General features: G+C 34.3%; 1 protein-coding gene across 1 annotated transcript in view; it reads right to left on the bottom strand.

Annotated features, from left to right (window-relative positions):
* Window positions 1-22, bottom strand: part of LOC137977104 (uncharacterized) — a 1713-nt gene extending 1691 nt beyond the window's left edge. The window contains exon 1 of the mRNA XM_068824388.1: window positions 1-22. This exon is cut by the window's left edge and continues 1691 nt beyond it. Within this exon, the coding sequence (XP_068680489.1) occupies window positions 1-22 (22 nt within the window).
* Between the last annotated feature and the right edge of the window lie 17478 nt (window positions 23-17500).

Below are 17500 nucleotides of genomic sequence, written 5' to 3'. Positions count from 1 at the left end.
CTGAATAATTTAAATTTTCCATGAACGCTTTATCTGATTTTTTTATTCTTTGAGGGTTTCTGTCTTGAGGATTAAGATGCCTAATATGACACCATCTCACTGTTTTTTATGTTTATTAAACTTTGAGAACTGTTTCTGAGTTCATGTGGTAGTTTAATGTATGATGATCCTTTCATTGGTTCGTATTTTACCACATAAGATAATGATTGTCAACAGATTGAACAGTCCAACCAGATCCTTCTGAAATCCATACAGCTATGTTATTTAAGATTTCTTGTTTTGATAAAGATAAAGCTAGTTCAATTTGTGTGTCATTTGTTATTGTTTGGGGTTGACTGTTGAAATAAGCTGTTTTAATGACTCTTTCTTCATGACCTGTGTCCTTTTCAAATGTCACCCTCAGTGTTTCAACAAACTTGAGCCCTTTCGTTGATATTAATATGTTTTCAATATGGTTAGCAACAGCCTTTCTTGTATTTTGCAGTTGCATAAGTGGGTCTCTGTTGTTTTTGATATTTATCTCAAAAGACTTTGTGCAACCTTTTAATGCTTTTGCTGTTTGCTCAATCTTAGTTCTTGGTGTTGGAACCGGTTTTTTGGTTCTTGGTTTTGGGATTGGTTTATCCCTGAATTCCAGTGGTGGAAGAATTATGTTGGTTTCATAATCTTGAACCATTTGATTCACACTCTTACGAGGTGTTGGGATTGGTCTTATTTGTTTTACAGTCCTTAGTGTTGGCTCTGGTTTTTTATCTTGCTTCAATAGTAATTTGATCAGTTCAGATTTACTCAGTTTTTTGAGATCTTTTTTATTCATACTATAATGTGACATATTATTCATTCTATATATTAGTTATAGTAAATAATTCTTTAAGCCATTTTTAGTGCGTTTGAATTCATGCATGAAAATGACTGCCTTTAAAAAAGATATAGGACAACTATTTCAACGCATCCAAATCATGGATGACTTGAGATATAATGAACTTAAATGAATTTAATCTGTTTCCTCTTGAATAAGTTTCAGAGAGTTTTTAAAGTGTTTGTTCGTGTGTAAATGTTTATGCTTTCCTGCAAGAGTATAGTTATGACCATTGTTGCAAATTTGACAAAACCATTCTTTATGCAACATATAATCTGTTTTCCTTTGACGTCGTTCCTCATCAGTGTAATATCTAGGTCTTCCTTTCGGTTTTACTAATGTTCCACAATCATCACAGTTATAAGGCTTGTTCAGATTTTCCCTTTCCATATATAGATACTATACATTATTTTTTAAGTGTGTTGCGTTTTGATGCACTCTATATTTGTAACCTAAATCTTGAACCATTTTTCTGATCTTTTCATTTTCATATTCTGTGACGTCATCATTCACAATGAAATCTGGTGGGCATGATTCTTTAGGATTCAAAATTTCAGTTATATGTGTCATAATTTCTTTCTGAGTTTTTTCCGACATTTATATACTATTATTTAGATATTTTTTCTACATCTGCGTTCCATATATTTGTTACTTTTTTCCATATGTTTAATGACTTCAAATATAACATCATCATAATAATTGCTCATAAGATACTTACATTTGTTCGTTTCATACATCTTTTTCATATGAAGTTGTTTCTCAGACACATTGTATGAACCTGTCAGGCTTTTAAATTCAATGCATAAAGAATTGTGTTTACTTGTCGGGTTTAACAGCATGAGATCGCATTGTCCTGACATGTAACCTTTTTTCCATGATGTTGAGCGTATTAAAGGAGATTTTTGGTTTTCACCTAGACCAGCGATCATTAAAGCTTTTTCGGGATATTTGTCTCTTATAAATTGCACAACTTTGCAATGCAAGTCATATTCACTTTCAATCATTAATTTTTTGCTTTTCATGTTGTAATATCCTTTCTTTCTGATTGATGGTAAAACTTTGTTGGTTACCCAATGTTTGAATTCTCTTGCTACAGGTTGTTTGGAAGAAAGAATGAGAGAATAAAATCCTGATTCATTGATGAATATAGATTTTGTGTAAAAGCACTTAATTATGCCATCTTCGGGGCTTTTTAAGGGGGGGAACGTTTCGTTCCCCCCTGATTTTGGCTTGATTTTTAAGTCCATCAATTTTTTGTCGTCTTCATGCACATGATCTCTGATCGCTTTTCGTGTATTTTTATAGTTCAGTATCAAAGCTATTTCTTTGCCGCGGAACCATATTTGGTCTTTTTTGTTGATGTAACAATTAATGTCTATATTTAGTTTATTGTTTTTGTAATTGGTCTTTTGTAACTCTATTTATATAATTAACTATATATTTTATTTTTAAATATTTTTGAGTGCGTTTAAACATAGCCAGAAACAATTAAATATTTTGGGCTACGAATAGCAAATAAACAGTATGTGCCGTGATTAACTTGATATATTATACATATATCTGTTTATATATTTTTAATATCTTTTAATGGTATCCAACTGTTGAATTCATCACTGTATCCCTTCCATTTTACCAGAGCTTGTTTCTTTTTATAGTCTCTTCTGATTACTTTATCAATACGGAAAACATCTTGTTTGGCTTTTAATAATTCAGGCTCATAAAAACTGCCTTGTATCTCTTCACCTCTGAGATCTTTTAGTTTGTATGTTATTGGATTAGTGTATTGGATCTTATAAACCGTAAATACTTCTTCAGTCCAGTTTGGAGTATATCCTTTATCGAACACATTCCGTTTATACTTGGATATTCAAACCTTGTCACCTGTTTTGAATTTAGGTTTCTGTTTTGATGTTTCTGTGTCACCATATAGATTGAAGTAAACGGTTCCTTCATTGCTCTTTTTGCTGGCTTCTACAGGTGTCATTTTTATGCTTGAATGTTTTGTCTTGTTGTACTGTTTCACTAGTTTGGACAGCATATCGAGATACATTGTGTTACCTTGAACAGTGAACTGTTTCCACATTTTGGATTTAATTGTTCTATTCCACCTTTCAACCACTGAGGATTTCTCTTCATTTTCAGTGGAGTACATATGTATCCCATTTTTCTCCAGCAAGTCTTTCAAGTGTTTGTTATAGAACTCCTTTCCCTTATCAACCCATAAATATTGTGGTTTTCTACCTTCCTTAAATATTGATTTGAATGCTTCAGTAACGGATTCACCTTTCTTATCCTTCAATGGTGTGATCCAACCGTATTTACTGAAAACATCAATAACCATAAGAAGATACCGATAACCTTTATTCCATTTGCTAAATTTTTGCATTTCAACTAGATCACTTGCCCATATTTCATCAATATGATTTACGATTACACGCCGCCGAGTAAAGTTGCGTCTTATGGATGCATGTAATTCACCTGCTAATTTTTCTTGCCAGTTTTCTTCACTCGAGGGCTTTTTCCGTTTTTTGAAACTCCTAGACCTAGTATCTGCTTTGTATTGATAACATTTCTTGCCAACCAATGCCCCCATTGTCTTTCATTATACGGTACGTTGTCTAAAGCTTGAACCATTTTCCTATCTGCTTTATTTTTACATTTCCTATCATCCTTGCAGACGGAATAATCAACGTCATGCTGCATTGCGATCGCATCAGTTTTTCCAGTGGGCATATCATATATTTCCAATATTTGACCAGTTTTTGGGTCATACTTCAGTTGATTTTCCAAATCATTATAAGGTCCTGTATATTTATGACCGGATAGTGTCCATCCGCTTTTTGGTTTTGGTAATTTACCAATAGCTTTGTGAATATCAAGAGCACCACCATCAAGATCTTTTCTATTTGTTGTGTATTTTTTGTTTGGTCTTATTTTTGTCGACAGTTGATTTAAAGCTTGTGATCCAACATTTTGAATTGCTGGATTAAGTTTATCCAAAGCATAATCAATAGCTTTTTTCTGTAACTTTGGATCTCGCATCATTTCTGATGTGTAATATCTACCCATTTCAACGGCTTTTTTGCCAAGATAAGGTACTCCTTTAGTTAAAAATAATTCTGCTGCTGTATTACCTAAATCTGACATGATCCCTTTGCCTGCCATCTCTGACAGGCTGTTTAGTTTCCCTGTTTTTTAACAAATTTGGTCTTTTTAATGCCGCATTCAGCACAAGTGCAAAAGAACATTAGTCTGCCATTTTTAGTTGTTTTGTAACCTGAAGGCTCAGTACATTCAGTCACTTTCTTTTGTTTAACACAATATGATTTCATAATATATATAAGTTAGATATTTCTAAAATAATGTTCAATAAAACTCTCATTTTTCACTGTATCATTTATGTCGAACACTTGTAATAAATCATAATACGAATTACCCTTATTCATTTCATTTAGAAAGTATAAACAGAAATACCCACAAGTTGTTGTTTGTATGTTTTGTATCTGATTGTTTTGGTGCAATAGAGTTAATTTTTTCTTTTTGGCATGATTTACAATCTCTTGAAACGGGGGCATACCAAAACTATCGAAATAATTTATCACATTGTCTTTGACATATGTTGCAACCCAATGACTTCCGCTCATATAAGCTGGTTCTAGATTGTAGATAAATAACGCCTGTTTATGGTTATGTGGAACATTTTCGTCTCTTGACAGTACATCATTGATTGGTATATTCAAATATTTACACCATTTTATTAGATCATGGTTGCTCAAAGGGGTGTTTTTGTGAAATTTTGGTTTCACAATATGTCTCCTATGATTGGAATGTTTCGAAAAGGCGAGTTTTTCCCTAACAGCAGTCCTTTTCCTTTTTTGGCCGAGGTTTTTTTTTTTTTACCATTACCAGTCACATATGGCGGATAACTATAAAATGGAGGGGGCATTCCCATTCTAGGTGCTCCTGTACCATTTTTAAACCAAGGTGGTATACCTATCCTCGGTGCTCCTTTTCCAGTCATCTTTTTCACAAGATCCAAAGCCAAAGGAATTCCAATGCTAGCTAACAGAGTGCCTAAAAATCCACCTGATTGTGTTTTGGTCGGTTTTATACGAACACCTGAACCCGATTGAAGGGCATTTAATATATCCTGTTTTTGTTTCGTCGATAAAAGATGTTTATATTCTATCAGCTTATTAATTTTATCTTGGGGTATAAGGAAACCACCAGTCTGTTGACCGGATCCAATCAATTTTTTAGCTCCGGCTTCTGCTAAACCACCAAGAGCACTCAACCCAAGGGTTTTACCAATAGTTGGAAGAGCTCTCATTCCAAGTGACAATACGGTACTCAAAAGACTTCCACCAACTTGTTTCCTGATATTCGTCTTGGCGAGTTTTATATCCATTCCTTTGTTCAATTTGCGATTTTTTTGTAATCTTTTTTTTACCATTGCTGGAACATAAAGAGTGTCGTTTCCATTAAGAGAATCATTTGTTAGTCTTAGAACAATTGTTTCCCTTTTATGGTAAGCATTACTCAGATTCTTTTTTTGATTATCTGAAAGTCTTACGTTGATTTCATGAAGTTCAGTCATATAATATATGTTATATAATTCCAGTTACAAAACATATACAAATAAATAGGAGTCATTTACTTGATTTCATATTACTATTTCAGTTGTGGGCTTATACTATAACCAGTTCATTTCCGACTTTGTCAATGACAACTGTTTCTTCATATAAAACGATAGCATGTACGTTGAAAGGACTGTCGCCAGCACTATTAGCATTGAGTTTATACCTAAAAATCAACTGTTTGGGATCTCTTGTCACTTTCTCTGCCTGATATGATAGATCGAAATATATCAGTGGATATAGACTATTATAATTAGCTATATTCAACTGAGTTCCGGTGTTGTAATCATTTCTTCTCATTGCATAAGACATAAAATCGTTGAAGATTCTTACTTTACTTTCAGAATCATATTCAACTTCGGGATAAAAGACACCATTACCATATTCTAATCTGCATGTTGTCAAATAACTACCATTCCCACGATCGGCATTTATATTGACTGTATCAAATTCATATGGATTTGCCGCTTCATTCCTTGTTTTAGCTCGTTGTAGGTATACAAAAATTGCTTTGACATTGTCGATACTAGAAGAAATCTGGAAGAATCCACTACCATTCCTAGGACTTGACATTTCATACATTTCTCTGAGATACGTCCATTTATCCTGTTTCAAAAAAGAACCAATGAACTTATCATACAGACTGTCTTTTGGTGTCAATTTTGGAACCCATAGTAGAAATCTGTTAATGACAACCCTTCCATCATCAACTGCATCAAGTTTTTTGAAGTAGTTCTCTATCATCCGGTAGCTTTAAAGTAAATTCAAGCTGCATTGGTACCAGCATCTTACCCTCCAACTCTTCAAAAAAACTGTAACGATTGAGAGGTATGATTCTATTGACATCAGAATTCCCCGTTGTTAAAAGTCGTCTAGCCTCAAATCCTGTATTTTGATTGGCATTTGCTATAAGATGACTTGTATCTAAATGCCAAAGACTATTCTTGGCTACTGAGCGACTAAAATCGTCACTATATTCGAGGAGGTTTTTGACAAAAACGACCTTGTGTAAATTATCAGTATCGTACACAATTTTACCAGCGCTTTTTATCATCATATGACCAATCAATGAATGAGATCCATTAATGACTGTTATACGATCTGCACCATAAGCTGTACCGTCAGCCAGTTTTTGTACCTGAAACTGAACCTCGAAATAAGCATTGTACCAATCGTAAAAACTCGATCGATCATTGATTGTAAATGTATATCCATTTTTCTCCTGATGTTGACCATTGGCTGGGGCTCTAATTACATCATCAAGTTGGAAACGCACTAACTCATTTCTTTGTAAAAATTCACTTGTTCTAAAAGCCATTTATACTATTATATTATATAATTTTGCTATCATGTTATTTATTTGAAGACCCTACGCCTTCTTCCAGATCCTGATATCAATCTATTGAGGATCATATCAGTACTTTCATATTGCTGTTGCTGTTTAATGGGTGAGGATGGAACAATTGCCCTTTGTGTTGTAGCTCCTTTTCTCAAATTTGCCAATTTTTTCATTATTAGGTCTCCTGACTTTTCTGATACCGCCTTACCCATACGATCACCTGCATGGGAAACCCCTGATTCTAATGCCTTCTTTGCCATTGGCTTAGCAAATTTCTTGAAAACAGATGATGCCACACTCTTTAACGGTTTGAAAATGTTATCAATGATAAGTCCTGATCCTTTGTGTTGAAAAACAAATCTACCAAGTTTTGAATGATAAAAGCTCTTGAATTCATACGGTTTCATTTATACTTTTATGTTATATTATTCTATGCTTTTCAAAATCAGTGAAAAAGATGTATCCGCTCCATTTAGATCCAGTAATCTTTTTTTTCCATCGGTTATCCGGATTCCGATTGATGAAATTGTAATTTTATTAACTGGATTAAATGTAACTCGTAGTGGTTCGAGGGTCAGGGAGTAACTTGGTTTCAGTACACTGGTTGAGAATGAATAAATAATGTCTGTTTCTTTGCCGTCTACAAGCGATTTGTCAATTAAATCACAATGAATATTGATAATTTCTGTGTCTTGACTGAGATTTGGCACTCTTGATCCAATATGAGTTCCACTTGCTAATATCTTTTTGTCAAAACCTATTAGGTCATTAAAATTACTCGCTCTTAAATCAAGTTGGTAATCATTGGCTAATATAATCGTGACCCTGAATGTTGTGTCATTAAATACAAGAGTTATCGGATACGTATCAACAGTTTTATCACCGGTTTTTTTGCTGATTTTTGTCAGATTTTTTATGTATGTGTTGAAATCTGTATAATTCCACACACCGGCTGGAAGTGAAATGTTTTTAAAAGTTGAACCATTATCTGAGCTGTATTTAATCAATTGATTTTTGTATCCAGCATTAACATTGAACCAAGTGAATGACATGTTAATAACTCGATTCAGACCAATGACATATTGCTTGTTGTTGTCTAAAATTATAAGTCTGGTGAAATTTGTAGTGAAATCTTCTGGTTTGTTACCCAATTCATTTTTTACACTATAAGATGATAAAACTATCTCTCGTTGCATTATACAATAAAGCTACATTAAATTTTGAAATATTGTTTGTATAATTTACCATATTGTGATTTGTTAATTGTCGACATTTTTAATAATGTGTCCAATATAGAAACACCCATATTTCGCATGTCAATGCTTGTATTACCAGCCAATATCTCACCAATAATCAAATCCAATTTTTTTATGAGTTCTTTCGGTTTGTTGAAAAATATCACATTACCACCTTTTTGTTTTTTCCTACCAGAACCTTTTGTTTCGATTTTATTTTGATAATGTTTTATGTATTCATTTAGAGTTCTCATAGCGCGATCCACTCTTTTGTTTTCCTCTTGCCTATCAGCTTCCGTTATATTCCCACTTTTGTATTGCTTTGTAACGTTTCCTTTGTAGGCTTTCAATTGATTTCTTTTAAATTTAGCATCATTGACAATCTTATTGAGATATTTTTTGTTCTTTCGTTGAGTCATTTCTTGTTGATTCATTACCTTTTCAACAGAATCATAATTTTGAAGACCAAGATCACCTAATATCTCATTATCCATATCTTCATCATCTATTCCATAATCGATCTCATCGTCATCATTATATTCTGGTGGTAATTCTGGTTCTTCAGGAAAGTACTTAGGATCAACATAAATCTCTTTTTTTCCTTCCAGAAGATCTTGTAAAGATTCTTCATATGTTGACGGTTTTGGCACCAGTTGTTTTTCTTGCTGTGGCAAAACAGGTTGTTCAAATTATTCACCAAGATTCATATCTGGAACTTCATCCTCTATGTCAATGCCGTAATCTGGAACTTCTCCTTTCTTTAATGGTCGTTTTTTCCTTGGCAACCTTGAAACCTGATTACTGTCAATAACATCATCTAATTTACTTGTAATTGGTTTGAATACTTTTGAAAATCCCTGTTGACTGGTCTGCTGATCAATATCATGCTTTTTAATCGCATTACGGACATAATTGATCTTATCCCCAAATTCAGATTTACTCTTTGCGAGTTCTTTCCACTTAAGTAAACTCATTTATCGTTATATTGTTACGTTACATAAAAATGGAAATTCATATATAAAAAATAACGTTTAACACCATGTTAAACACCATGTCAAACACCATGTTGAACACCATGTAATCGAAATAATATGCCCATATAATATAGAAATGAAAATACCAAATTATGATACTGACGATAAAGTCACATCCAATTTCAAACAAATATATGATTTCATGCCTGATCGATGCTTCCGCATGCTCATTTGTGGACCTTCTGGTTCGGGAAAAACAAATACACTGATGCATATGATTTACAATTTGTTGTACTTTGATAAAATATACCTTTATGCAAAAAACTTAGAGCAGTCAAAGTATCAGAATCTCATGGATAAGTTCAAACCAATAAGTGATGAGGCTGGTTATGATGTTATTGAAGCAAGCAATGATAAAATCATTCCTGTAAACGATCTTGACAGTGAAAATCAGAAATTGGTAATATTTGACGATTTTGTATGTGATAGAAACCAAAAGCCATTAGTTGACTATTTTATTCAGGGAAGACATAAAAAATGCAGTGTTATTTATCTCAGTCAATCATATTATAAAACTCCAAAAGATATCAGATTAAACTGCTCACATTTTGCTATTTATGAATTTCCAAGCAACAACGAAAAATCGCTTATTTGCAGAGAAAACAATGTATCAAAACAATTATACGAAAAAGCAACTGGTGACCCTTACAGCTTCATATATATCGATAAGCCACGGAAATTTACAACAATGAACTTTGATGGAACAATATAACCCATGTATATATGAGCTACTCTAATGGCAAATTACCCGAAGAAACGACAGTGCATGACAAAGTTATTGAAATAGTAAAAGGATTACCTGGTGTCGGTTTTAAACTTACTGATGATGGTGATTATGATATTCAAAATAAAAAATTGAGAAATGTAGCTTCACCGCAAACGAATGACGATGCAACCACCAAGAGTTATGTTGATTCAGAAGTTTCAAAGACATTAAAATTGGATGGAAGCAATGCAATGACTGGAGCCCTCAATATGGATAACAGACGTGTTGAAAATATAGCGCCGGCAAGGCATGGCCAATCGGATGCTGTTTCAAGCCTGCATTTGCATACATATTACATGGATTTAAATGTCGACGATGGCAAAATCGAAGTCCAAAATCCTATTGACATGAAAAATCAAAAAATAACAAATACAGCCGAAGGAACAGACAACAATGATGTGCTTGTGAAAAAACAAGTTCTTTTGTTGGACGGAACACAACCAATGTCTTCTAATTTGCAGATGGGAAATAACACTGTTGAAAATTTAGCAGACCCACGCACAAACAGCAAAGACGCCATCAATATGAATTGGTTCACACGAAATTTTTTAAAGACTGGAAATACCGATTATGCTATTGATTGTCAATACAAAACTTTTTACAACACGAGACCTAACACATACGAAGATCAATTGACGACCCTCCAAGAGGTTCGAAGCAGATTTGTTGCAAAATCTGGTCAAACAATCGATATTGAAAATAAACGTATTGTTAATGTCGCAAATCCCGTGAATAACACTGATGTTGTGAATAAGCAATACCTTGAAACACATGTCAACAACATAGATTTGTCTGATTATTTGAAAAGAGATGGGACAGTTTCCGTAACTGGTGATTTTGACTTTGGTGACAATAAAATTACAAAGGTTGGTAACGGTTCAAATTCGACTGATGTTGTAAATAAAGGATACATTGATACTGCATTAGTCGCCAAACCAAATGTCAATCAGGTTGTGTTACGAGATGGTACACAGGAGATGACTGGAGATCTCGACATGTCAAACAAATAAATCAAGTCGTTTTACGAGACGGCAGTAATACAATGACTTCCAATCTAGACATGAACAATCAACGAATAATAAATCTCGGAAACGCCACACATAATCAAGATGCTATAACTTTGAAGCAAGTAAATGATGCTTTTTCAACTATAAGTACCGAAAATAATAAATATACAGACCAAAAAATAGCGGAGAGTCATATAAGCACACACGAAAACCGTAAAAACGTCTTAGCCTATGCAATGGATGATGGAGAATTTACAGAAGATTTCGGTATTCAGGATGTTAATTTAATCACCTATAATGACTCGCCTCATAAAACGAACAAGAAGGCATTTACTATGAAAGTTCAAAAAACTAATGACGGATCCAGTCTGTTCAAAGGAAGGTTTGATTTCAATTTGTTTAAAATGATACGTGATGATTTCAGTGACAATTATACAGTGTGTGTTAAAGTCTATTTCGAAAAAGATAGTAGACATAACACAGAGTTCAGCAGATTCAACATACAATTTGAAAGACTGAACATGAACATCGACAATTACAACACAATAAGAATAAATTCCGATTACAAATATTTTCGCAGTATATTGAATTTGAGTCCTGATGGTACTTCTAAACAAATTCAAAGAAGATTGTATGTTAATGTTCAATGTACTTATGACAACCTTAGCCCTAGTCTATTGCCTTTATATGTTCTAATTTACGGCATAAAAGGTGAAGCAAAAAACAATCTCGATTTTACGATCTATGATTATGAAAAGGCGTATGAGGTTGCAAATAATCAATTTCAACTACATGTACCAATCGATATGAATAACAACAAAATAACAGGTTTACCATCACCTGTCAATGACACGGATGCAGTCAATCTGTCGTACCTTTTTAACACAAATCTTGTATCTTATTTATGGGGAGAAACATCAAGAGCTTCAGTTGCTACTGAATGTATTTTTACACTCATTGGAGGGTATGTAGCAATGCCAACAGATATGTACATCGCAGCTGTAACTTTGATTACTGATAAATTATATCCCCTTTCAAGCAATCATAGGCTGACAATAGAAACAACAAATACATCCGTTTATAATCTCAATTTTTCTTCAAAAAGAAGCATCCCTGTAAACATTAACAGACTTTTCTCGAATATCCGAAAATTAAAAATTACATATTCAGGCACTGCAGACTCAAGAAAATTTCATTTTATAATTTCACATAAGTCTTTTGGTCGTTAAAATAATATGGCATTATACGTTGAAAAAACAATATTAGACCATCTTACTGTCTTAATGCAAAGGTATAATATAACGTAAATATATATGTATATCAATTTATTGCTTGAATATGTGACATACAATTTTGAAAAAACAAAGGAAAAACATCCAAACATTGACGATAAAATATTAAAATCAGCACTTGTTTATAGATACCTGCATTTTTATCATCTCGAAAGAGATATATCTATAAATAAGATTCTTGAACTCAATAATGGTGAAATAGGTCTTCTTGGACCAGGTAGTGGCTGTCTAACATGGTTACTTGAAAAGATCTTCGGTTGGATTAATATATTAAATTCACATAGTGTATTACATGATGCTTCCGGGAGGTTTTATGACCACCATAAGCTCGGTAGAGGTTACACTTATGCTATTTCAGAAAAATACACAACTAAACTGATTAAAAGATCACCTTTTTGTGGTCAAGTCAGTGGTATACTATATTGTCTATGCAGACGATTAACAATCTAAACTATAATTATGACTGACAAACGAAAAAAAATATTTGACTGGAATCATATTTCAGACAAACTTACAGAAGATCAGGTTGATGAACTTAAAAGCTATTACAAAACATACCACAGAAAATACTGGGCTTTTAAGCAGGCTGTGAAACGGTATAAAAAATTAAAACTGATGCGAAATTCTATTTCAGTCATAACTGGTCCTGGTGGAATTATTAGTGCTGTGGTGACAGGAGGTATAGCTCTTGTAGCAATAAGCACTTGTGCTTTGTTAATCAAGTCTTACATGGATTTCCAATCACTGGATCTTAAAATACAAAATTGCACATACGCATACCAAAGTTATCAACATCTATTGAATTCAATAAAAGACATGTTGAGAAGCGGTGATTTTCAACCATCGTTTCACACAGAATTAAAAAATGTAGATGATTTTGTGACTGATGTTTGTCCTAGTGTTGATAAGTTCTACGCTAAATACAATGACAAATTTATTCCTTAACTATTGTGTTTATTTCATCGATTATCAGTGTCTTTATGTCCTTCCAATATTGTTCATATGATTGAAGTGTCTTTTTGGATTTACTCGTCTTGACCTTTTCAAAAGGAAGATCAAGCATTTTAAATATTTGTTTCAAAATGAAATTTATGTTAATCATACGCTTTCTGTCTATATTCACAGATTTTACGACCTTACCAATTTCATCAAAAATTCTCAATATCTTATCTCTATTTTTCTCGGTTATCTGAAAACCATTTTTTGCAGCTATGTTATTCATTATGTTTTCTATATGATATTTTCGCTGATAGATTGATTTACGGTGAAATCTTTGTTTGTTTTCATAAAAGTCAACATATTCTATAAGAGGTGTATAACCTTGACCTGTTCCGCATTTTTTACAAACTATGGTATTATCCTTTACTATAAACGGTTCACCGCAACATTGTTCTGTTTTTTTAGTACGCTTTGATATTCGTTTATTGCAGAATGGACAGACCACTTGTTCCATATTGACAAGTTCTTCATGTATTTCTTTACAACTCATTATACTATTATATCATTACACTATTATATGAGATATTAATTTTATACAATAAAAACATATAGATTTCCAAAAATAGTAGAACAAAAATACGAGATCAAAAATTGGTAGCCATTAAATGGAAAGTAGTATGGAGTTGGAACATTTTTGCAAAAATGTGCTCGTACCCCCAACTCCTATACTACTTTCGTCTTGCCATAGCCCTTGTACTCCTTTTTCTGTTACGACTTTTCCTTCCCATAATAAGAATTTCTTGAACAGCACTTGTGTTCTTGACTACCGAACCACTACTCTCAGGTGTTACAGCTACAACTTTGAAGCAATAAAATATAGCCAGCCAGAACTTGGCTACAAATCCATCTTTCTCAGCTTTGATGCAAGCTTGCAGAATCAAACTTAAATCCCAGTACCAATTTACGGCACCTGTAAACAAGAAACCCACATTAAGCACTCGCCATTCAAACTAGCAATGCCATTCGGAGGTATCCACCGTTTTAAAATTCTGAAAAAGCTGTCATACACCTTAAAATCTCCATTTTCTTTCCAGTCACTCAGTTCAGACCTTGTGATACACTGAAATATTAAAATATAAATATTGAAGCTTGTACTTACCCTCATCTTCCAAGAGAGATCTGAAATTGAAGCTCTTTCAAAATGGCTTTTCGTGGTGTTTGGTGACCTTGCAGCTATCCGAGAATTCCAAGGAAAACCCTAAAATATTCATGTATAAATTGGTATAAATTTGAAAAAATTAAATATGGCACCCGCCGCCAGCTTGGATAGAAAATCCGCTGCTCAAAATTTCAAATTTCTGAGCCTACTAGCCGACGTGAAATCGCTGCTTACACCTTTTTCTCTCTCAAGCTTGAAATTTGGTCGTACATTAAGGCGTTCAAGGGTGAAACAACTAAAACTACGGACTTACAAGTCGTACTTGGAGAAGTGTTTATTTTATCCCTTTCCTTCAACAATCGCGGCAAAACGTGAAAAACTAGCGATTTTCCATATCCTGTTGGAAGCACTGCCACTAGATCTTTCCTTAAATACAGCGCCTCCAGACAAATCACTTGTTTAACTTTCAAAATAGTATCCTTATAGCCAACCGAAAGCAACGCAACTTGAAGTCTACTTAAGAACGTGAGCGCCATTTTGAAAAGACAAACAGTTTCTACCCTTAAGTCAAAGACCCACTCTCGGTGCAGATTTGATTTGTATACATGGACACGTGACCAGCCGCACCCAGGAAACTTTCTCGAGGAAGGAAGAGAGAGGACTCTGGGAACGAGGTTGAGCGATGGGAACAAAGGTCATTGTTGCTTTTGCAAATATCTTCATGGCGAAAGTAGAAACAGAGTTATTAAAAAAGAGCGCAATAAAGCCTATCTGTTGGAAAAGATATAGACAACATCTTCTCTCTCTGGGGTACCGGAAGAGACACACTTCATTGAACAAGCAAATAAAAAATGCTAGGGTTAATTGTATGAAAACATTGGAGAATGAACCCTTGAAATAATATTATTCAAAGATCCATTACAACCATGAGCCAGACAATCTGCACGGTAGCATGTTCGTTTCAATCGTAAATTGCTCTTTAAAAATAGCAGGTTGCATTAGGTACTTGCAAAATACCTGTTGCATCTAGGTGGTTTGTTTTGTCCCACCATTTCTTTGAGGAATAAAACCCAGATAAGACTAGTCTACAACACCGGTTTTCTGGGTGGTTACAAAGACCACGTACTGATCTGGGTGCACAGGGTTTACATTGCAATTTAGGCACTGAATGGCTCACTATGCAAATCATTTTAACTACTTAAAAGAACTTGTAGTATGCCTAGTTGCAACTACCCTTTGAGCAGAGGTCCCTTCGATCTTCAAACTAAAGCCAGAAAGAGGAAGGGACCTCTGCTAGTCGGCTCGACTATTCCTGTTAAGCCTGCATCAAATTAAATGGAACCTAGCTTTTATCAGCCTCACTTTCATCAATTTTGCCACAACTATTTTCCCGCAAGGTTCCTTGTATAGTTCCTTGACAGTTCGTTTCCAAAAAATATTTTGTTTCGAGTTTTAATCCCAGGAACTCCATAATGGAATCGTCTGGCATTTTAGGTTCTCCAAAAGTGATCTCCAAACTCGCCCTGCAAGTAAAGATTTCGTGTGCTTGTTGTGTGTTGATGCACATTTAATGTGGAAAATCACGGCCTTTGGGATAACTAGCAGAACATCATGGAGGAAGAAATCGACTTAACTGTTCACCTGTTCCGCCATTATCAGGCAAAAGATAGGGGAGTTCAAGTCAAAATACTCTTTGTCCTGTCGCAAGACAATCAGTGTGAAGCAACTGACAAAGTCAAGCCCATCGCCCAGTGCTCACAAGAAAATTCGCTCAGTAACTGTTGATTAAAGAAAGACAATAAACTGGAAGAACTTTGCAAAAAGCCAACCAATAGTATGTTACGACAAATTACAGCTGAGGAGCTGGTAGATTTTCAAATGGCAAAGTTCATTCACGAAATTGAGAAAAAACTCCCCTAGTTAACCAAAGTTAAGTTACAAAAACATGTCAACAATCACACAGACATTTACCCGTAAGCACATGTCCCCCGAGGGACCTATTTTTAGATAAAGGTAGTGTCTCTATGGAGGTTTGAGACAATAGCTAAAAAACCTTAACAATAAATAATTTGATGCGATCAAGACATTGAATGACCAAGCAATAACAAAAATTCAGCACGTATGTTAGGTTGACAAAGTGGGAATAAAAAAAATTATTCCTCAACTGATGTTTCAATATGCATTTAAAGTAATTTTTTAGCAACAATTCAAGGGACTCACTTTTCAGTTTCTATTGACTTCATTATTATGATTTACTTTTCCATAACTTTAAAAAAGAAACTAGCAACCACAGTGCCCTATGAAATGGGAAATGACTTTAACAAACCCTTTAAACTAACATTTTATGAGGGACGCTCTGCGTGCAAGAAAGAATAAATTGAAAGAGGAGATTGGTCTGGAGTTTATCCACAATGGACAGTTAGTGACTGCATTTACCAATGTAGAGAAACACATCAAGTCTCTTATCAAGCAACCAAGGTGTTCAAGGAGCTATTCAATTCGCAAAGAACACTATGGTTGTGTACGACGACCTGCATGAATTCGGGTACCTGGCCTGGTCTTCACTGTACTGTGGAAAGACCAGTATACAACTGAAACTTGTTGAGCTACTGAAACTGGGTAGGTAATTATGTCTACATATTCAACCAACAGTTTCTCCTAATTTTGCATACCATACAGTTGTTGGTTCCCTAATAAGAATTCATTAAGTCATCAAAGTTATTTTGCAGTAGGAAAATATACATAGGTATCTATTTCAGTAAGTATACAAAAATAACCTTTTTTCACTGAACGTTCAAACAAAGCCCTCACTGGTAAAATAAATGTTAAGATATGTCAAGTTATAATTATCAAGTTTCCATTTCACATAGGCACTAAAATAGGTGCTGACAAGCCTTCATCCCTACACTCAGTTAAGGCACAAGTTATATATACCAGATGCTTTTGATAATAATTTTCGGCACTATGGATGGGTGGGGATGACTTCACAACAGCCACAAGGGGAAAAGGTCTACAAGCAGCTGACAGAGTTAAAAGAAATAGTTCATCCCATCAGAAACCAAAGTCTGCCTGTGCTCAGAAGAACAACTTCAGATGACAAGGCAGGAAGAACGAGCACAGGAAACTCCACTGCATGCTCCCCCTATCCCATACCAGAGGCATCTGAGCATGTGGACCAACTCGGAGATATGAAAATACTTTCTGAGGAACCATCTTGGAGTTTAGAAGAAACA

Source organism: Montipora foliosa, chromosome 11 (assembly GCF_036669935.1).
Source record: "Montipora foliosa isolate CH-2021 chromosome 11, ASM3666993v2, whole genome shotgun sequence".
NCBI lineage: Eukaryota > Metazoa > Cnidaria > Anthozoa > Scleractinia > Acroporidae > Montipora > Montipora foliosa.
The sequence above is the reverse complement of the archived record's forward strand: the minus strand, read 5'-3'. Positions and strand labels throughout refer to the sequence as shown.